Below are 21,694 nucleotides of genomic sequence, written 5' to 3'. Positions count from 1 at the left end.
TTGAAACAACTTCACTTTGTGTTAGATATACTGGTGAGTTAAACTTATGTAATTTCTGTAATTAGTAATAATTTTATACAACTATTTTTTCAATACTTGCCTGCAATATGAATATCACATTTTTAACTATATTACGTATTTATTAAATTGACTTAGAATGGGAGAAAAAAACATTTACATCCTGTTAAATCCAATGAACAAACCTATATCGTTGTAATTATGCAAATTTTATATTTTGACATGTAGGACCATGGAAATGCACATGTGGATCCTCTTCTGCATATTTGCAATGACTTATATTACAGACACAACTGCTGTTCAAGGTACTGTAATTACACATGGCAATGCAATGATGCACATATTCATTACAATACACAATATAAATTGTTTGTAGTTTGTCAAAGATAAGATTTTTTACTTAAAAAGATTTAACCAGTTATATGAGAGACCAGGGCTAATTGTAATAATAATGTATTGGGGATAATAATGTATAGTAAACGCAGAATTCACATTAAGATTAATAAATGTTGTAGAAATATAGCTCATTGTATAGCGCATTAACTAATATTAACAAATACAACCTTTAATTTTTACAATACACACACTGAATGTATAAAGCCCGCGTTTACTGATATTTTAGCACAGTAACCACAGGCGTAGTTCATCGCATTCATTAGAGATCTGATGATCATGATCTCCAAACAGTTAAAGATAAATAGTTCATTCAAATCTCAGTATTCCTTTGGTAACCATGCACTTTTGTTTTTGTACAGAATATGAAAATGTGGCTTTAAGAGGAGTAGCTACACAGGCTTCGCTGTATGGGCATGCCACTGCACCTAGAGCCATCGATGGAAATAGAGAAAGTAATTTCCATCTTGGATCGTGTTCCAGCACTGATTCTGTCCTCAGTCCTTGGTGGAGACTGGACCTACTCCAAAAATACATAATACAAACAGTGTCAATTACAAACAGGGGAGATGATGCTCCTGAAAGGATAAATGGGGCTGAAATCAGATTTGGAAGCAATCTGGGGAACAATGGCAATAGTAATGCCAGGTAAATTACTTCAAATAATCTGCAGAGATTAACCAAACTGTGTTTTGAACATGAAAGTAAGGAGTTTCTTAAGAAACACACAACTTTCTCTCTCTCTTTATGTCTCCAGATGTGCTGTGATCAATTCCATTCCTGCTGGTGCTACCAGCTCCTTTAACTGTAGTGGGTGGATGGGACGCTATGTCAATGTAGTAATACCTGGACGAGTTGAATATCTTACACTTTGTGAGGTTGAGGTGTATGGATCACCGGTTTGAAAAACACCTTGAAAAGTCTTGAAAGCTGTTAATATTCATTACCCAACAACAGATTTAGTTGATCCTTAACAAGGAAACTTGACAGACCATATGAAACAATTAAACAACTTAACAATATGGCATCCACTATATGCAAAAAATAAAATCCCTGATTTTCCATTTTGCGTCTGACCCTTTACTGAGTGTACAAAATGAATGATCCAGGAACATCTTGAAAAATGTTAAAATAATGTAATGATCTAATTACAAAGAAAAGTAGCATAAAGGTTGTAGATAAACAAGATATGATAAAAATTAATAAAGTTGGAATTGTTAGGACGACAAATTGTTATTCTAAATAAGCTACTGTCTTGACAAAAGCCATTATTTTATTATGTAATTTTATTTATTTATTATAACCTGGATCTCACAAAACACCTGCTGTTTTTGGCTTTTAAGTTTTCCAGTATTTCAGATCAGATCAGATTGATCATTTAAAGTCTTATAGAACTTCAGAAGCATTAACTTTAGGTTTTGGTTATCATCTGAAATCTTAACTAGATTAGTTTCACATATTTCTTATATGTGTACAACAGCCATGGATTGTATTATTTTACAAAATTGTATTTAAAGCTAATCTAAATAAATAATGTTTCCTGATTTATTTGTTCAGAAAAAATATAGCCACTGCCTTCCAAATCAGTCCAATTGACAATAAAGAGGGCAAAAATGAAAAAAAAAAAACCTTAGCACTGTATACGTAAAAAAATCTTAATTGAAAAGGCTTACATTTATCATTTAGTTCAATTTTATTTATTTTTTTAAATAAGGGTAAAATATGACTTGGACATTTCTTTAGTTTTTGTGGGAACCACTATATACACTCACCTAAAGGATTATTAGGAACACCTGTTCAATTTCTCATTAATGCAATGGTGTGGGGGATGTTTTCTTGGCACACTTTAGGCCCCTTAGTGCCAATTGGGCATCGTTTAAATGCCACGGCCTACCTGAGCATTGTTTCTGACCATGTCCAACCCTTTATGACCACAATGTACCCATCCTCTGATGGCTACATCCAGCAGGATAATGCACGTCACAAAACTCGAATCATTTCAATTTTGTTTTTTTTTATCATGACAATGAGTTCACTGTACTAAAATGGCTCCCACAGTCACCAGATCTCAACCCAATAGAGCATCTTTGGGATGTGGTGGAACGGGAGCTTCGTGCCCTGGATGTGCATCCCACAAATCCCCATTAACTGCAAAATGCTATCCTATTAATATGGGCCAACATTTCTAAAGAATGCTTTTTTGAGCACCTTGTTGAATCAATGCCACCTAGAATTAAGGCAGTTCTGAAGGCGAAGGGGGGTCAAACACATTATTAGTATGGTGTTCCTAATAATCCTTTAGGTGAGTGTATTACAGACTACATTACCCAGAATGTCTTTCTCGTAGGTCATAAGTAGTGGCTACCTACTAAAATATGTCAGTCTTTAGCAGAACACATTTCATTTTGAGATATTAGGTAAACGTAAACAAAGATGTATCATAAATCATGCTAATTATCTGATGGTTTTGCTATTCAACAAGACATTGTAGAATTTGGATCAGTCTTTGTATCTAATTTTGACCTTATTACTTTGCATTTATTAATAGCCTGTTAAACTGTACACTGAATGGAACAGAAGCCATGTTGCATATTTAATAACACTTTAAAAATCAGATCAAATAAAAACAACAGTTAAACTTTGAACAATCAAGTAAAACAAGTGCATTAATCCATTTATCCGCTTATGCTAATTATTTGTTATTTTTCTATCACCTTGGAGCAGTGATAAACATTTTAAACATGACACTGTACCCTGACTTTGTGATAAAGTTAGTTTTCAGAAGGGTTATAAAGCTACGTAAATACAAAGGGGATTAAACAAACTATTTAAATATCTGTATTGCATTCCTAATCATTTTTTGTTATCTCCTTATCTATCTTATAATTCTAATAATGCAAATATTTGTGTATGTGTGTAGGTAGGTGAGCTTTTATTACTTTCATTTACAACCAATCGAGAAACAACTGTACAAGGAAAGAAACTGTAAATAAAAACATTAATCTCACAAATACATTAAATACAGATTACAACCAGATTTATATCATACATAAAAAATCCATATACTCCAGGTGAATCTCAGAATAATTTCTGATTTAACCATTTACACAGCTTTACACAAGTCAAGATTGTTTCAGTTTATTTAATACCTCTTGGACAAGCCTTTTGCTATACCTATTTACTTTATGATGCCCTGGCATCCAGCCAAGAAGAAAGCGATGAAAGTCTGTCCAAGCGAAAGCAAACATACTTCGCCATTCTTTCTCCAGCTCTGGAAAGCTGGCCTTCGTGCCCACCGATATCCGTAACTCTGAAAAATAGTAATCTAGAAGACCAGGCACTTTCTTTTCACACTCTCTCTCATCCATACAGCTGCCCAAAAAATAAATAACATCCTTCATGCCACACCCTCCACCAACATACTGAAAATCGACAGCGGCGACCTGTAGACCATCCTTGGAGAAGCAGAAATTAGCTAATTTTGCATCGCCATGGAGAATTGTTTTAAACGTGCAGTTGTTGAGGACGTTGTCTATCTCGGCAGCAGCTGCTTTGAGTTTTTGATCTGACATGACCTCCAATTCTTCGGGTCTTGTTGCTAAATGCCAATAAGTTCCTACGTGCCAAAGTCCTTCTGGGGCCACATCCAGAAAGAGGCCGTGAAAGTTGGCAATCCAGCTGAGGCATGCCTTCATTTCAGCCTCGTTAATATTCGTTTTTCTTTTTGGGAATCCTGCGATATTAAGATCTTCCAAAACAATCAACTGCTCATCTCCAAATGACTGGGTTGCCAGGCAGGTGGGAACTCGACATCGTTCATTGGTAGTGTAGTTTTGGTACCAATGGCTTTCTACTTGATAGGATCGAACTTTGCGCTGGTGAGATAGGTCTGTGTTACAACCCCCTGGATGTTTCAGGTTTTGGGGAAACATCACATGCTTGACAACAACAGAGGGTCTGTCACATCCCTGCAAGTGGACTCTTACTATTTCACCATAACCGCTCCACAACGTCTGAATCTTTGCACCAATCTGAAGAGACTTTGCTCCACATGCTTTCAAAATAAGCTCCTCGTGTTCCCTCTTCATTCTAGAGACGTAGATCGGCAGAAAATATTTACACGTGCATTTGTAAGTATAATCAGTTGCACCTAGAAATACAATGATTATGACTGAAAACATATTGATATTGTTACCATAAACATTTAATTACAAAGTTTTTAAGAATATGGGCCATAACTGCAACTGGAGTAACTTAGGAAAGGGTCCAGCTACAGTTTAACAGGCTAGTCATGAATGAATGAAAAATAATGTCAAATTAAATGTAGACATTGATGCAAATCGTGCAATGTCGAGTGTCGATTAGCAAATGTAACCACCGGATAACTAGCAAGAATTTGGCTTTGATCTTTGTTTATATTTACCTGATATCTCGAAGTGAAATGTTTTCGCCTAAAGACGGACGTTTTATTTACCACGTACTACTTCCGGCATACGTAGTGATGGTCGTTTTCGAAGCACTGCTTCATGAGGCTTCGAAACATTTACGAATCTTTTGTTTCGGAGCGTGTTTCAAACTGGCCCAAGTCACGTGATTTCAGCAAACAAAGCTTCATTACGTCATAACTGTTTCGAAAATCCGATGGTTCACCACTAGGGGGAGTTGATCACAAATGACCAGTGTCTAATATGTTTAAGTGAACTCGGGTCAGTTTTATTATGCAAGTTCATAAAACATTTATCCTTCTGACTAATAACACTACCTTTTTGTCTACTTTTTGTTTATACACAGATTTAATGACAAAAAATTGCATAATTAAAAGGGTAGTTAGTTTTAATGATTTGTTTTCCCTTAATAAAACTAAAACACATAATACACTTTTAACTATGTCTTAATTAAGTTAAAACCTTTTTTAAACGTATTTTAATGAAAATCTTGCTATTATTTTGTAAAAAAAAAAAAGTGTAAAATGTGTGGACATATCTGCTTTTACACTCTTTTGACCAGGAGGGGTCGCCAGCGTGTGTGGTGTTTCGAACTGCTTCGAAAAACTGAATCAATTTTCGAAGGAATTGGTTCAATTGATTCGAAGCTTCGAAAAGCTTCGTTTCTCCCATCACTAGGCATACGAAAATGGCATTCTGGGAAATGTAGTCTGTAAATGAGCGCTTATCGCGAAAGCTGAAAAGAAATCATTGTTTACAAAAATATTATTATAAAATGATATTTTAAAAAATCTAACCCTATTTTATTACTAATAATTTTATAATCACTAAATAAATACTCGTGCAGACGTGCAATAAATCTACCCCCACCATGGATAATCTCTACCTTCTGAGTGGAGGAACAAGAGTGCCGCAGGATGACGTTTTTTTTGTAGGCCAACCCGGAAGTTAGCTGGACAGTGGTTCTGAATTTTGAAGTGTAAATGCATTTACTAAAAATATAAAAAGCCGAATTTTCACTTTAACATTTATAAAAGTTGTGTTCATCTGGGAAGACAAACACCTAAGTGTCAGAAACTTATGTTAAACACAGCGCAAATAATTGGGCTTTTTTTACGATGGAACTAGAATCTTGCCAACTTCCGGGTTGGCCTACAAAATACGTCATCCCTGCGGATTCCCATCGATGGCGTTGCCCTCTCCTGGCCAAGAGTGATCAACCAAGTCTGATGTCTAGTCTGTCCATTATAAAGCAAGTTTTGAGCTGATATCAAAAGCATTGAACGTATATAGCATGTAGTTCAGAATAATAGGTTAATTATAGGATTTAGCGAAAAACTGGGATTTTCTTTTTGCAATAAAAATGGGTTAATGAATGGGGAGACCTGGCATTACTCTAAACTTGTAAGTTACATCTTTAGTTCTTCACTTGCTTACACAATCTGAGGATAGACCAACACATCTAAACTTTCCCTTAAAACCTTATGAGGCATATCTTTTTAACAACTTTCCAATTTGACCCTGGTCTCTCCCATAACATATAAAATCTTTGAGTAAAAATCTTAATATCTTTTATAGACTATACAATTTTGTTGTGTATTGTGATGAATATGTCATCACTGCATTGCCATGTGTAGTTTACAGAACCTTTAGCAGCGGTTGTGCCTGTAATACAAATCATTGCAAATATACAGAAGAGGACCCACATGTGCATTTCCATGGTCTTACATGTTGAAATATCAAGGTTTGGATTATTATTAGATTACCTTTATACTCATAATCATCATATATTACCTTTAGTTTTTGGATCAATTTATTTGTGTTATTTTTTTACAATGAATTTACTCAACCCGACTCAGAAGGCAGGAAGAGAAACGTTGGCAATGGCATAAGGGACAAATTTGAATACCATTGAAGCAGCATTACAGACTTGCCAAACATGGCAGAACTTTGTACTTGTTTTTTATTTTTATTTTTTGCAGTCTATTGTTTTTTTGCTTCTCAACTGTGCAACAACTACATGGAAAGGTCTGAGTTCAGTTGGCAGCTTGTGGAGGTCCCTCAGGGATGAGAGAAGTGAAAAAAGTGCTGATGAACGACCATGCGGCCGACAGGAAGCCCGCCTGATGCGGACCACCGTTCGTGGGATCTTCGGGACCTTCCTCTCCACTGTCCCCCTCATCGTCTTCCATCCCCTCATCCATCATTCGTTCCTATGGTGGAAATGTTTTTAAAAATTTTGGACATGGCTAGGTTTGCTTAACAACTACTGCTTTGGCTCATGAGTGCTGCTTTGGCTCATAAGTAAGTTAGTAAAGTAATTCATACAAACAACTTTAATCAAGTGTGTACCATCTCTTGCATATCATGATTTTGCTCAGCCTCATCTTGTGGACCGTCTTCAGCTCCTGGATTCTGCTGATCTGCTCTAAATGGAAACCATCCTGCCTGGTGCCTGGGGTATAGAAAAAAACCCTGGGTATTAATGCGGTGCATTTAATAAAAGTGCTAACAGTAGCTTCTCCTATAATAAGTTGCTTCGTCTGGAATGTGACCTACAGATAAACCAGCAGCATGGCACCGATCACCATGATGAAGCGTCCGAAAGAGGAATAGAAGTAGACAATGCTAAGCAGGATGGCGGCACGTGACACTGTGTACATCCAGTCCAGCCAGTCCCGGTTTAACTCGTCGTCGTTCAACATGGCTCCTCCCTGAGCGTTCAGCTGGATGTTGGGGTTGCCAGGGCGATCCTCTGGGGCAGGGTTTGGCCCCATAGGGGCTGCAGGTTGGTTAGGCTGAGCTGGCTGAGTGGGAGGGCCAGTGCTGGGAGTCGGAGAAGAGGCTGCGCTAGATGCTCGAGACGCTGCCATGGCTGCTTGACTTGAGGAAGATGAGATTATTGGAAATCAAAACATAGGCAAACATCTTAAACATAACCAGATAACGTATGTAACATATTTAGCTGGAAAACTAGTAGGATGGGATGCATCTATCAGCATTTTATATACAGTATATGTATAAAGTAACTGTTATATATGTTATACATATACTGCAACTGAACCCAGAAAATGACCTAGACTTAATCACTAACATCTTAAGCACTCCAATTGCAGCCTATCCACATGTTTTTAAACGACTAGAAAGTGGTTACTTACTATTGCACGTAATAATGGCGAGCATACATCTGCTGCCACCAAAAAATTTGCATCGGCATGTACATAGGGTGGGCAGGGAAGCCTACAGAGGGACCACCTTGCATGGGAAGAGGCATTCCTTCAGGCCTGAGTCAGATAAATAAGTATTACAAACAAAGACCTCAAAACTAGTCTCATCTTGTGCAGGATGGTGATACTGGTGTGACTACCTCTGGATCACACCAGGGGGGGATGGATTTAAGCCGTGTGTGTGTGCCGGGTTCCCTCTGTGCCGAAGACCGTCAAAGACTGCTGGGCTACCTGGACCATCCTGACTGGGGGTCGAGGCTGAGGAGGATGGGCCAGCACTGTCTGAAATCTGAAACAAACACTTACATTAATGTATTCGACAGATGCACCCAAGTAACCTATATAGTGCATATGGCACTTACTGAAGAACTTGAATCAGAGGTGTTGGTCACAGGGCTGGCGAGAATGGGAGATAAAGGGGGACTTCGTGAAGCACACACCAGGTGGACCATGTGATATTCATCTTGCTGTTGAGGTTAAAGAAATCCAGTGATTAGAATAAAGTCTTATGCTTTGGTCAAATGCATAAAAATACAATTCTTCATCAGCCGTGTTGCAAAAGTATACATATATAGCAAAGTTAGTTTGGTGTATGAAACAAGATCAGAAGAGTACCTTTCTCAGCACATCCCTTAACTGCAAGTGATCCTGCAAGAGCCGTCCAGAATAGACAAGTCTCTGGTCCTTGGATAACTGGAAGAGGGATTATAAACATGGACGTAATGAAGCTTGTCTAAATTTGAATAAAGACATGAATAAGACATGGCTTGATCATCAGTTACCATGAGAAAGATTATTATAGACTATTCAGTGATGGTAGTAGTGATAATACATAAGGCATTGAAAGATCTGGACTGCCCAGATCTCCATGTGACTCTTAGGCAAAATACCAATGATGCCACACATTCCTGTAAAGCAGGTGGCATCTAGCTTCCATCTCCTAAACTCAGCAAACAATTTAAAGGCTTGCAATAAAAAGAAATCCCTTCTCTGTTGTGTTAACCAGGTTGTTTCAAAGTGATTCAAATCCTTCACTCCTTTCAATTTTCCAATGAAAAATTCTGTCATCATTTATTTTCTCATCCTCATGTTCTAAACCTGTATTAATAAATTTTTTTCTGATGAACACACAAGAAGATATTTTGATAAATGATGGTAAGCACACAGCAGATTGTAACCATTGACTTAAATGCCCACTCTTAAGGGGGTCGCACACCGGATGCGCAGCTCAGCACCGCGCCGCGTCGCGTATAGGACAACTAGGAAATTATCGTAAACCAGAAGTGCACATTAAATAGCGCGAGCTTCCTCAGATAGTGTCTACTTAAAATTGCAAAAAATATGTTAGCAACCAATGTTAATCGTTAATGATCTGGGACAAATACTATGTTATTTAATGTTAAACTATGTGAGTGGCGCGACAGGGATTTGAGGAACTTCCTGAGTCGTAGCTGGGCGGCGCGGACAGGCGCCACCTGTCGGCTAGGGCTGCACGATTCAAGCTAAAATGTGAATCACGATTTTTTCCATGGGAATTGAGATCCCGATTCTCTCACCCGATTCTCTTTTTTTTTTACAAAAACATTTATTATGCACTTAATTAAAAAAAACGTGCTACAGGACTTTCAGTTATAATAACATGTCTTAAAAGTCTCTTTCTTATTTTAGACCCCTTAAAATTTAGAGTAATTTAACATTTGTTAACGTTAGCTGTTAAATTGCACCTGTGCTTTTTGTACTATCAAACTGGCCAACCTTAAAACTTTAAAAACACTAACGTTAAACCTTTAAAAGACTAAACGATCAACATTTTGAGGCATCAGAGAGAAACGCAGACATGTAACAATGTTCCCCTCATGCTAAAAACCCTTTCTAATGGAGAACTTGTGGCGGTGACACAGAGGCCGTTTCTCAATCTGAAGGCTGCAGCCTCTATGGAGGTCGCATTTCTAAACTGCGCATCATAATTTCAGAATATTAACAATTAACGTTATAAAGATGACTAATATTTTCAGTTAATAATAAATTGTTGAAGTATGTTTATGACTTGCGAATGTAATGCTCCGTTAACTCAAATGAACCAGGCTTGATGACGTATACAGCATGCATATGCGACCTCCGGAGGTTCCAGCCTTCCGATTTAGGTAGGTCCTGAGGTAAATAATTTCCTTGCCTTCTTGCATCTTCAGTTTCTCCGTCGCCACCAGGATTTTCAACAATGACGCTCGTTAATCCTCTCTTTTTGGTGAAAATTGCCGCTCCAAATCCACCAAGTAAACGGCTGTGCTTAGGTCTGCCGCCTTGTTATACGTCACGTGAGTGACAGCGGAACGCCGCAAATGAGATGAGAGAGAGGAAAGAAACGATCGGGTCTGATTGGTGAATGAATAGTGTTTGGTTTTACCCTGTATGAGTGTGTGCTAGCAAGTTTGACTGATATTCTTGGATTGTAATCTAAATACGTGAACACGTAAACGCAGAATCTGAATACAGGGAAATACTGTATATGCAAGTGAATCGCCGTCATTTAAAATGAAGATCGCATACATGTATGAATCGAGATCGTGATTCTTTTTCGATTAATCGTGCAGCCCTACTGTCGGCGCCGGTGTCCGTTTACTTATAGAAAACAATGTGTGCGATTTTTTTAGAACGGCGCGGCGCTGAGCTGCGCGTCCGGTGTGGGACCCCCTTAAGGGCGTTGTAGGCCTTATTTATATTAGGTCATTTAAGAAGTTTTTACAAACATACATTACAAAAAACACTACAGGTGTGCATCTTGAGACAAAAAATGTCACCGATATATGTTAATATTAGTCAGGAACAGGTGTTTTAAATTTAAGCAACTCAAACATGCATTTTAGTCTTGGACTAGGATAAACCCTGTCTGGGAAGTAAAATGTCAAATTCCCAGACTTTTTCCTGATTTTCACTGACTAAAAAGCTGAATTTTGGGATGCCGTGAGCCTGGATAATGTAGTGTGTACACCTCAAATTTAGAATTTTTTTGCATAAAAACGTGAAATGAATAAACAGTGCCAATAAACAGCTGTTTAAAATGAAATCAGCGGAGGCTTGGACCCGGAAATGGTATTCCCTTACGTCACAAGTTAAGAAGTGGATTACATTTTGATAAATGGAAACTAAAATTTAAAGCAAAAAACACAAATCCCTAATATTCCAAATAATTTAATAAAATTCCCTGTCTCCTAATATGTGTGAAAAGACCTTTTAAAATTGATATTTATATGGGATTCTTGTAGGAACAACAAATACAATGGAATTCAATGGGTACCGTCAACTGTGTGCTTACCATCATTTATCAAAATATCTTCTTTATCATTTATCATAATATTTGTTTTCTTACTATGGAAGTCAATGGTTATAATCAGCTGTGTGCTTACCATCATTTATCAAAATATCTTCTTTTGTGTTTAGAACAGCATGTGGATGAAAAAACGATGACAGACAGAATTTTCATTTTTGAGTGAACTATCCCTTTAACAAACTCGTTTTACAATAAAACAATAAACATATAATTAAAATTTAAATATATACTCACCGGCTTGCTAGGATAAACGTTGGAGATGTGTTTTTTCAATTTCTCTACAGTCCAATTCAAAAAACAATAGATGGTCTGGTCATCATATTTCTGGTTGGGCGCCTTGATGACAAGAGTGACGGGGCTGTCAACTGTACCCTGGTCCATGTTTCATAATAAAACAGCTTTGATCTTTAAGATGCTGGTAATCACACAAAGCACAGCTCCTGCACAAGGCCGGAGATATTTTCCCTCATCAGATTGAATTCATGCCTGATGGCAAATTGTAAAAACGTCCTTTATATTCCTCTCCAGGCAGTTTCTGCACTCAATGACAGTCATGTAACTCTTAACTTCAGCAAGACAGACGTGACAAAGGCAAGTGGGTCCACCTTGTCAACCTAGGAGAAAAAACAGGAGAAGACGTCTGGTAAATGAAAACAGGACACTTACTCAATTATCCATATAAAACAGTTAACCAGGCCTATGTTAAAGGGGAAAAATTATGAAAATTTGACTTTTTCCATTTTCAAGTGCTATAATTGGGTCTCCAGTGCTTCCATCAACCTAGAAAATGTGAAAAAGATCAACCCAGTAACTTAGTTTTGGTAAACCATTCTGTGCAAGCATGTGAAAAAATAGGTCATTGAAATTTGGCTCCCCTTGTGATGTCAGAGGGGGATCTTATGATAATACTGCCCCTTAATCTACATTATTCAACCACAACACTGCCATTTAGTGCAAAGAGGGAGAAAATAATTTTCTAGTGATGCACCGATGTATCGGCTGCCGATATTTATCGGCCGATATTTGATGAATTTGAAACCATCGGCATATCGGCAGTAGCACGAGAAAGGCCGATACCGATTGTTTATTAATTAACTGCATAAAGAAATCCATTATATGTAAAAAAAAAATGAGTTAATAATAATGTTGTTAATAAAATAAATGCTGAATAGCAAAAACCACCTTTGAAGGTTGTCATGCTGTCTTATTATATTTTTTTTAGCTTAATTTGTGCCTCTCTTATTATGTTGGTCAGTTGAATGTTAATAAGATCCAATCCATGTTCAGTAAAAATAATTTGATGCAGAAATAAACTAGCTAATAGACCAACTGTATAGTATTGTATACAAGTGTTTAATATCGGTATCGGCATCGGCCAGAAGTTGTCTGTTTAAATCGGTATCGGCCTAAAAAAATCCTATCGGTGCATCCCTATAATTTTCAGCACAATTGAGTTTCAATTTCAACAAACTACCACACTCTCAGAAAAAAAGGTACCTAAAAGGTGCATATTGGTACCTCAAATGTACACATTGGTACCTTAAAGGTACGTACTGTTACCTGAAAAGTATATCTATACAAAAATGGTACATATTAGGACTTTTTTAAAAAGTGACAGCATTTGTACCTTTATTTCTAACCAAAAAAGCAAGTATGTACTACATATGCCACATATGTATTCAAAGCCACATAAACAATATGTAAATTATCAACTTTAGCAGCTGTATGAAAGCCACATTTAAATGTATAAAGCTGAACCTGCTTATAAAATGACATGTCGCATTTGCATGTGTAAACTTGACATGTATTTTATGTTCTTAAAAATATGCATATACAAAAATAGATCATTGATGAGGAAATAAGTCGTAACAGAATACTGTAAATAGCGTTCGTGACAGTTGTCAAATCTGATGTAAACAAATATTAAACTACCTACGACCAACATTCGTCTTAAACTTCGCCTTGGTCTAACTTATGAGAAAATTTGATAAGAAAATTTGCGTAAGCTTTATACTAAAACAATTCAGCGTTGAACTAAGTTAAATATTAAGAAAATAAACAAACAACAGGCGACCACTTAGCTCGTTAGCTACTTAATTAGCATCAGGGCAAATATTGCATACATATAAAATATAAAAGTCTGCATTATAAAAGACAGCAATTTAAATGTATGTTAAGAGAAAATAAACACTATACGCACCGGTTTACAAATTTCGCAAGCCCAAAGATTGTTATCGTGTAAAATGGAGTCGGGTGTAACTCCGGAAGTGACGTCAGAAGAACATAGCGGACAGTTCCGTGGGTCTGTACATTAGGAGATCTGGAAACACGACCCATATGAGCTGATCTGAGGTCAGTTTTGGGATTTCTATCTATTCCAGAAATAAAGATTTGAGCGGCTGTGAGGCGTTGTGAATGTTCCTAGATCAGCGTTAGAATTCCTCTGATGGCTAAAAAAATATTTAGGAAAATATCACCGATATAACGAATATGTTAACAACAACAATAATACTTTTATTTAATTAAAATAATAATAGTAAAAAAACTCCTAAATAATCATGATAACTAACATATACAGGATTACAGGTACATTTTGTAAAAAAAAGAAAAAAGAAATTACTATCAGGATTACATTTAATAAAAAAATCTTATTTTGACATAACGAAAATAGTTTTTTTCCTGTCATTGTAGTTTAAATTAGTTTAAACAGACGGACATGTACAGTATGTACAGTCATATTCTGGGCTTATCTGCTTGCCTTTACATTTGGTCTTTATTAACGCTGTCTTACTATTTTAAGCCACATTAGGCATTCTACACGTTTTAAATTATTTTAAAATGTTATTTAATGTTATGTAGTATTATCAGGCTGTTTTGTTTATGTAGTTTATACGATTTTGGCGTCTAACAACGTTTTAACGTAGATTATTAATTTACATTGTAATCATGATGATCAAGGGCAATAATAAAAATAATAAAATAATAATCATCATAATAATAAAACATGGTTTGGCAAGTCTGTAATGCTGCTTTAATGATATTCCTTCCCAGATAGCAAAATCTGCCTGGCCCACCACTGGGCCACATATTTGCTTGAGTTCTGGCCCAGTTCTGGCTGGGTCCCCGGCCCAGAACTGGTCCACACACTAAAAATGGGATCAAACTATTATATCTGGGCCAGTTGTGGCCCACACCCAGTAAAATAGATCTTACATACTGACTTGGCCCAGATTTGGCCAGCACACTGTAAAGTGACCTAAATTGTTTATTTGGCCCAGGTCTGGCTAGCACACTGTAAAGTGACTTAAATTGCTTATTTGGCCCAGGTCTGGCTAGCACACTGTAAAGTGACTTAAATTGCTTATTTGGCCCAGGTCTGGCCCAGACCCTTTGTTTTATATGGCCGACAACATCTGCATGGTCCCTGGGCCAGATGTGGCCCAGAAACTGGTAAATATTGTATATTTTTTATTTTTCAAGAAAAATACACCCATTTAAGAAGATTGAGAGCCTTTTATTAAAAAAATACACACATCACATTAATGTAAATTAATAGTTAACAAATACATAAATATGAACATGTTTTAACATGTACCAACAATTAACCAAATACATTGTAATTTTGAACATATTAATTCTTAACAAATTCAGTACACTTTACAAAAACCCAACAAATACAAACAGACATATATCTCTTACACAACACATTTTACAAGCACATAACCCACTTTATAAACAATTTAAAGAGATAGTTCACCCTTAAAATTATAATTTTCTCATAAACCACTTACCCCTGTGTCGTTCTAAACAACCAAGTGCTCTGATTGTCTTCAGAATACATTTTTAGATTTTTTTATGAAAACCAGGAGGCTTTTGTCTGTCCAATTGACTTAAGTTAGTCTCACAATCTGTTTCCCAGAAAAGAATGAAAGACATCGCCAAAAAGGTCCATGTTCCATTAGTAGTTTAATAATAATATTATAAAGTGACAAGAACACTTTGTGCAAAAAGAAAATAAAACGAACAATTTCAACAATTTGTTCTCCTCCTTATTTGTTGAAAGTGTATTCAAGACCAGACTACGGCAATGCTGCTGACATCACCTGCAGCTCACATCACTTGCTGATGTGGTTACCAATGTTTTTTTTCTATGCTCTTTTTTTAAAGCATAATGCAAACATTGTAACAACACTTAAACAGCCCAAATAAATGTACAAATTACTTGGCAGCCTATTCTGTCTGTACGCTGGCAACTACATCAGCAGGTGAAGTCAGCAGCAGGTGACGTCAGCATGATGCGCCGTAGTCTGGTCGTTAACAGGCTTTGAACGACCAAGGAGAAGAACAAACCGTTGAAAAAAAATTTCATTGAAATACTGATGGAACACTGAACTTTTTGGCAATGTCTTTCATTGTTTTCTGTGAAACGGATTGTAAAACTAACTGAAATCAATGAGACGGACAGAAGCCTCCCAGTTTTCATCAAAAATATCTAAAAACGTGTTCTAAAGACAATCTAAGCACTTGTTGGTTTAGAACGACAGAGGGGAAGTGATTTATGATAAAATTGCAATTTTGGGGTGAACTATCCCCTTAAGCAATTACAGCGAGACAACATGTAAAACAAATAAATTAACATTTAAAGAAATTAATTCTCTCTCTCACACACACCACACACACACGTTGGCATATGTGGTTTACCGGGACAATTTCATAGACACAATGCATTTTATACTGTACAAACTGTATATTCTATTTCCTTAACTAACCCCATTCCCTAAGCCCAACCATAACAAAAATCTGTTGGAAGTCTTTAATCTATGAAAAAGTATCACTTAGTATTGTGTCCCTGTAAAGCATGTTTATAGCATATTAAACATGTCATTATACACTATTCCCATATATCAACCCACCCGCACACACACATCTCACACACAAGCCAAGTAATTAAAACAAGTTAAACACATTTAACCAAAACACCACCACTCTTTTTACAGAACAAAACATTCTCATTTGCAGACACAAACACAGGCGCTAACACTAACTGCTTTTCTTTTGCTAGAGTTGTCTCTTGCACCAACCCTCTCGATCGAGCCACCTCTTCATTGTCCCCTCCACAACTGTAAGGGACCTTCTCCGAACTGCATCTTTAAAATAATTAATCCATATTGTCATTGTGAAATCTTTAACATTTAATGAGCATATAAAAAAGAAATGTCTAATTTTTATTAACAAATAATTAACAGATATATTTACCAATCACTACCTCTCTGAGTTGGAGGGTGGCAAATAAAATCTTTTCCATCCAGTTGAGGTTTTAAGCCAGGGAGTTGTCAGTCGCCCTCTTCAATGCCATGTGCAGTCTCGTACATCTGTCCCGCCAATAAGCCCCAACCAGTTAACCTGAAACAGATTTATAGTCTTAATAGTTGGTCATAGTTTCCAACCTGATCTCACGAATTTCCGTGGCATAGTCACGGAATTTTGTGCTCATTTTTCCGTGGCATTCTCACGGATCTCCGCATTTTTCCGTGGCCCTGCTACGGACTGTCTTTTTCCGTGGCATTCTCACGGATTGGTTACTCAACTGTTTTGTCCTATTTTCTTACCATTTTCGCTTCGGTTTAGGGTTAGATTTACATGAAATGACATCCCTACCCAAACCCAACTCTAACCCCAACGCCAGGTGACAATTGTTTAAAGTTTAGAAAATATAAAAGAATAAATCAGAAAAAATTATATAAACCAATAGTTAAAGTGACATACTAATGCAAACACCAAATCTAACCCTAAACCGAAGCGAAAATGGTTTGAAAATAGGAAAAAGCAGTTGAGTAACCAATCCGTGAGAATGCCACGGAAAAAGACAGTCCCTAGCAGGGCCACGGAAAAATGCGGAGATCCGTGAGAATGCCACGGAAAAATGAGCACAAAATTCCGTGACTATCCCACGGAACTTTGTGAGATCATGTTGTAGTTTCATACAGGACACAGGTCATACAGTAGTTGATTGCTTATATCAAAGAGGGGATGCATGCTATTTCTTGTGTGCTAATTTAAGAAAAGTTGTGTGCAATCCATATAAGTAAACTGTTGTGTGTTTGTTGAAGTCCAAGAAAAGAGATTTAAGTTGAAGAAGATACTGGCGTCATTGTTTACTTACACTGTAAAAAAATTCTGTAGAAATTACAGTATTACTGGGTATTACTGGCAACTAGCTGCCAGTAACTTACTGTAGATTTTACATTTATGTCATTTACTGGCAACAGTTTGTTCAAGTTAAATGAACATGAAACATTTTCAGTCTTTAACTTCTACAGTAAGTTAATTACAGATAATTTTTTACAGTGTAGGGTTTTGTACATTTGCACATCGTTCACATGTCTCTAACACTTACACATCAAAGGGTGTGTAAATTCGTGAATCTGAAAATATGTGCCCTGATGAAAAAAACAGCATACCAGCAAGACCAGCATATGTTGTGTTTTGGTGCTGGTTTGCTAGTGAACACCAGCTAAAACAGCCTCAAACCAACACCATCACCAAACCAGCATTAGCACCAGCATCCCATGCTGGTCATACCATGCAAGCCACAGCATATGTTGTGTTTTGGTGCTGTTATGCTGGTGACCACCAGCAAAGACCAGCATAATTCCCATGCTGGTTTGATGCTGGATTTTTCAGCAGGGTGCTCTTTAACTTCTTAACTACTTTAGCTCAAATAAGGTTGTGTGTACTGCTCCTTTTTATGAAGAAATGAACGTGTGTCTGAATTCTCTGCTTGATTATTAAAAACCTGTTAACCTGCACGAGGACGACGACTGGTTATTTACATCTTTCTAAATGGATTCAGCTTACTAACAACAACATTTAAGCTAACGTGATAGCTGGCTAAATGTGCAGGAAAATTCACGTTTTGAATATGTAGCAAACAATTCCTTTTCATTGTTATCATGCATTTTTAACATATAAAAACTAAATCAGTGACTTACCAGTTATTGATGATGGTGTCTGTGTCGAACGGGAGCTCAGCTTTGTGCTCTGCTTGATTCAAATCAAAACAGCAGTCGTGATGTTGCCGTTCAACAGCTAGAGGGCTGATTGCCACATCACGGAATCGGGCCGTGTACTGTATACTGTCCGTCTGAAGCATAAACATTTTTAAATTGCCGCCAAACAGCGTTACAACTGGCATGTGTCAGTTGCACTGGCATTGGGCCAAATACTGAATTTCTGACATCATACACATCTTGGCAGTATCATATCAAACCATAATCGGTCCAGGCACAATGCAATGTAGTCGGTCCGACAACACAATGCCAGATTCGGCCCGATTACACTGAGACACTACTTTAGTAGACCCGGACTTCAGCTGAGTATGCTTACACTCGGGCCAACAGCTATAAATAGTGTTTACTACTGGTATACTATTTCCTCATCTGGGCCAGTTCTGGCGCATACACTAAAAATCTGTCCGGCTTTCAGCCGACACTGGCGGAAAAAAGCCAGAATCGGGCCAGAACTGACTGCTATCTGGGTTGTGTGTAAATAATAGTAAATATTTACAGAAACTAATATATGCTTCTCATCAGGTATAGTGTAATAATTGGTAGAGCAGTTATTGTTATACCCACCAGAGGGCGCCACAGATTTAAAAACTTGCTCAACACACGTGCATATGTATCTTATGTCTTACAATAAGACAGTAAGATTTACATAAAAAATGTAAACATATATTAAGTTATTATAGATCATGTCTAGCCTAAAAAAATCTGTCAGTTTCAACTGTAAAACTAGAGTTGCTTCCATACATTTTTAATAAGGCTAATCAAATTGTCTGTTGGAGTCATTTCAGCTTGATTTTAAAATGTAAAAAAATTATTTTAAAAACCGAGTTGAATCTTCTATAAATTATAAATTAAAGTTGAAATTGTTTAAATTATTTTGTTTGAGATAATATTAAAGCATATATGTATTTTTTTATCAGTAAAATATCAATAAAAGCTGTTTTAATTTGGGATGTACGTCAAAACCCTAGAATCTCCTCTTCATATTTTTGTTTTTATTTTAACTCATTTAAAACACAATGCTTGTAACAGTGTGTATGATCTTTCTCTAATTGAATTAATTTCATTGGTATTCATATAGCTGACGTCGTTTTGACGTAACGCTTTTACTTACTAGAAAAACTTACAGGAGACTGAATTTTAGAGTTCTCTTCATTCCAGTGCTCAGCTTTTACATCCAATAATCCATCCAGTCCTATACACAGACATTGAGGTGAGATGGAGACAAAGTAGAGCATCATGCACTTCAGTGCCTTCAGAAAATCTCTAATCAAATGAAGATGGATTTTGTTGGGTTCATTGTAACAACACAATTAATTATGCATGACAGAGACATTTATTGGGCTCATTTCACCCATGCTCCACTAAGTAACTGTGCAAATCGGGTTACACTGCCTTTTCTCAAGGTAGGACAACTCTTATCAAGAGAACAGATCTCCAATGAGTGCTCTGTCTTTCAGACAATGATTTCATCGTGGCTCCGTCGTTTGTCGTTGCTTTTGTGCAAGTTTATTCTGCTTAGAGTTCTTCAGAAAGTATAAAACAGCTTTTTAGTGGAGAGCATAAACAGAGCAACAGTTCACGTAATGCTTCGATATAACACGTAATAGCATCTTCAGCAAACCCACAGCACCAACCTTTAAACTCATAAGTGGCATTCAGAAAATGTTTATTTGCTTGAAGTAGTTTGTCCGCTATTGAATAAATAAATAAAAAGAAAATAAATAAATGAAGCCTGTATCAGTTACAAAACACTTACAATTTTAACACAATCTCATGTCAATTCGTCAAGGCTATTTCTACCAGGTGGCAATAATTCATATTAATTTGTATTTCGTATGACAACATTCGTATGTTTTTGTACGCTTTGCTTTCGCACCAGTGACGTTCGTTTTTTTTTTTCGTCTAATAATCGTAATTTTTGTACGATTTACTTCGTACGAATTCATAAGAATCAGACTAGAACTCGTGAATTCCTGTGAAACCTGTATAATTTATAGTAAATTTGAAGGGAGATGTGAATGATAACATTCTGATATATAAACAAAAAAATATACAAAAGTAATATAACTCAGTGTATTTAATCAAACGTCTGAGTTTGTCAATATTTTACCGCACCATGGACTGAAACAATACAGCATTATTTGGAGTGTATGAAAATATATCACAAGCAGTGCAGAAAAAAGAAAATGTAATTTACAAAAATGGTAATTGGTGCATTTTGTAAAAGGCTTACTAAATTGTTTCAATTATTGAAATGATTTAAAAAGATCACAGAGAGGCAGAAAAAAGAAAACAAAAAACATGCAAAATTGCAAGAAATTGCATTAAATAGCTGGCAGTGTTCACTGTGTAAATTACATTCTTATTCCTCAAAATGGGTAAACTGTTCTTCTCAATTTCTTTTGCCATACCTCAGGCTGCCTCTCCCCTATCTCTTTAATCCAATCACCCTCTCACTGGATGTTATTTATTTGCTTATTTATTTATTTTCAAAGGATGTTACTGATTTTTATCATACGGTAGAAGTGCCTTTTCTTCCTGGTGAAACGGTGACTAACGACCTGCTATCGATTTTCAGGCTTCTCTATGGAAGCGATGGCTGTGTGATAGAGAGCAGCACATCCTTACATTTAAAATTACGCTACAGATTCCGCAGACATTTCTTTCCTAAAGTGTCTTTACAAACAGAATACTTCACGATAATTGGTGTCACATTGGTATCCCATTCTCATAATTTGCGTATAAATAGCACGCAGATTGAAAAGTCGTCTAATACAAACGCCAAATTCCAATTTAGCTTACATTTATACGTCAGTCAGTCCTAGTACGGCGCATCTTTTCGTGTAATTTTATATATTGGATTATCTTTTTCTGTTTTTTATATATATATTGTCGATTTGGTTTGAGATTAGAACAACCTTTTGATACATAAAATGACACCTAACCCAAACCCAAATTCTAGTAAACTCGGCGACCAGTTTAAAAACCGAAAAAAAAATCTAATAGGCCTATACATAAAACGACACAAAACATGCGCCAAAATTTGAATTTGGCGTATAAGCATTGCACGACTTTTGTTATTATGAGAATCAGGTTGGGTTAATCTAAAATAGTCAAATAAGTGTTAGGTATTTAAAGTCAAATTTCTAAAAACTAATTTATATATGCTTGCAGGTCCCCCCTATATATTTTGAAATGCCATCTGTTTCGGTG

The 21,694-nt window shown here is 36.5% G+C and overlaps 3 protein-coding genes and 1 long non-coding RNA gene across 5 annotated transcripts; 1 reads left to right on the top strand and 3 right to left on the bottom strand.

Annotated features, from left to right (window-relative positions):
* Positions 1-244: 244 nt before the first annotated feature.
* Positions 245-1,423, top strand: LOC135789091 (fucolectin). Its single transcript, XM_065298706.2, has 3 exons — positions 245-323; positions 774-1,059; positions 1,169-1,423. Exons 1-3 carry the CDS (start codon positions 251-253, stop codon positions 1,314-1,316), a joined length of 507 nt encoding a protein of 168 aa, XP_065154778.1. The 5' UTR covers positions 245-250; the 3' UTR covers positions 1,317-1,423.
* Positions 1,424-3,326: 1,903 nt separating this feature from the next.
* pkdc (protein kinase-like domain containing) lies at positions 3,327-5,049 on the bottom strand. 2 transcript variants are annotated; one of them, XM_065298688.2, is made up of 2 exons: positions 4,835-5,049; positions 3,327-4,561 (listed from the first exon to the last, which is right to left on the bottom strand). In XM_065298688.2, exon 2 carries the CDS (start codon positions 4,497-4,499, stop codon positions 3,534-3,536), a length of 966 nt encoding a protein of 321 aa, XP_065154760.1. In that variant the 5' UTR covers positions 4,500-4,561; positions 4,835-5,049; the 3' UTR covers positions 3,327-3,533. The 2 variants fall into 2 exon arrangements, with proteins under 2 accessions (XP_065154760.1, XP_065154758.1); XM_065298686.2 differs by having other exon boundaries at positions 3,327-4,500; positions 4,835-5,046.
* A 1,602-nt stretch (positions 5,050-6,651) lies between these two features.
* On the bottom strand, positions 6,652-13,694 carry herpud2 (HERPUD family member 2). The gene is made up of 9 exons (XM_065298675.1): positions 13,612-13,694; positions 11,646-12,025; positions 8,699-8,776; positions 8,446-8,550; positions 8,224-8,372; positions 8,015-8,140; positions 7,416-7,739; positions 7,209-7,311; positions 6,652-7,069 (listed from the first exon to the last, which is right to left on the bottom strand). Exons 2-9 carry the CDS (start codon positions 11,790-11,792, stop codon positions 6,893-6,895), a joined length of 1,209 nt encoding a protein of 402 aa, XP_065154747.1. The 5' UTR covers positions 11,793-12,025; positions 13,612-13,694; the 3' UTR covers positions 6,652-6,892.
* A 1,910-nt stretch (positions 13,695-15,604) lies between these two features.
* LOC135789096 (uncharacterized) lies at positions 15,605-18,944 on the bottom strand. Its single transcript, XR_010547488.2, has 3 exons — positions 18,404-18,944; positions 16,668-16,814; positions 15,605-16,558 (listed from the first exon to the last, which is right to left on the bottom strand). It is a non-coding gene; the product is annotated as an uncharacterized lncRNA (long non-coding RNA).
* Between the last annotated feature and the right edge of the window lie 2,750 nt (positions 18,945-21,694).

Source organism: Paramisgurnus dabryanus, chromosome 13 (genome assembly GCF_030506205.2).
Source record: "Paramisgurnus dabryanus chromosome 13, PD_genome_1.1, whole genome shotgun sequence".
NCBI lineage: Eukaryota > Metazoa > Chordata > Actinopteri > Cypriniformes > Cobitidae > Paramisgurnus > Paramisgurnus dabryanus.
Note: the sequence above shows the minus strand (reverse complement) of the source record. Positions and strands in the feature narration are given on the sequence as shown.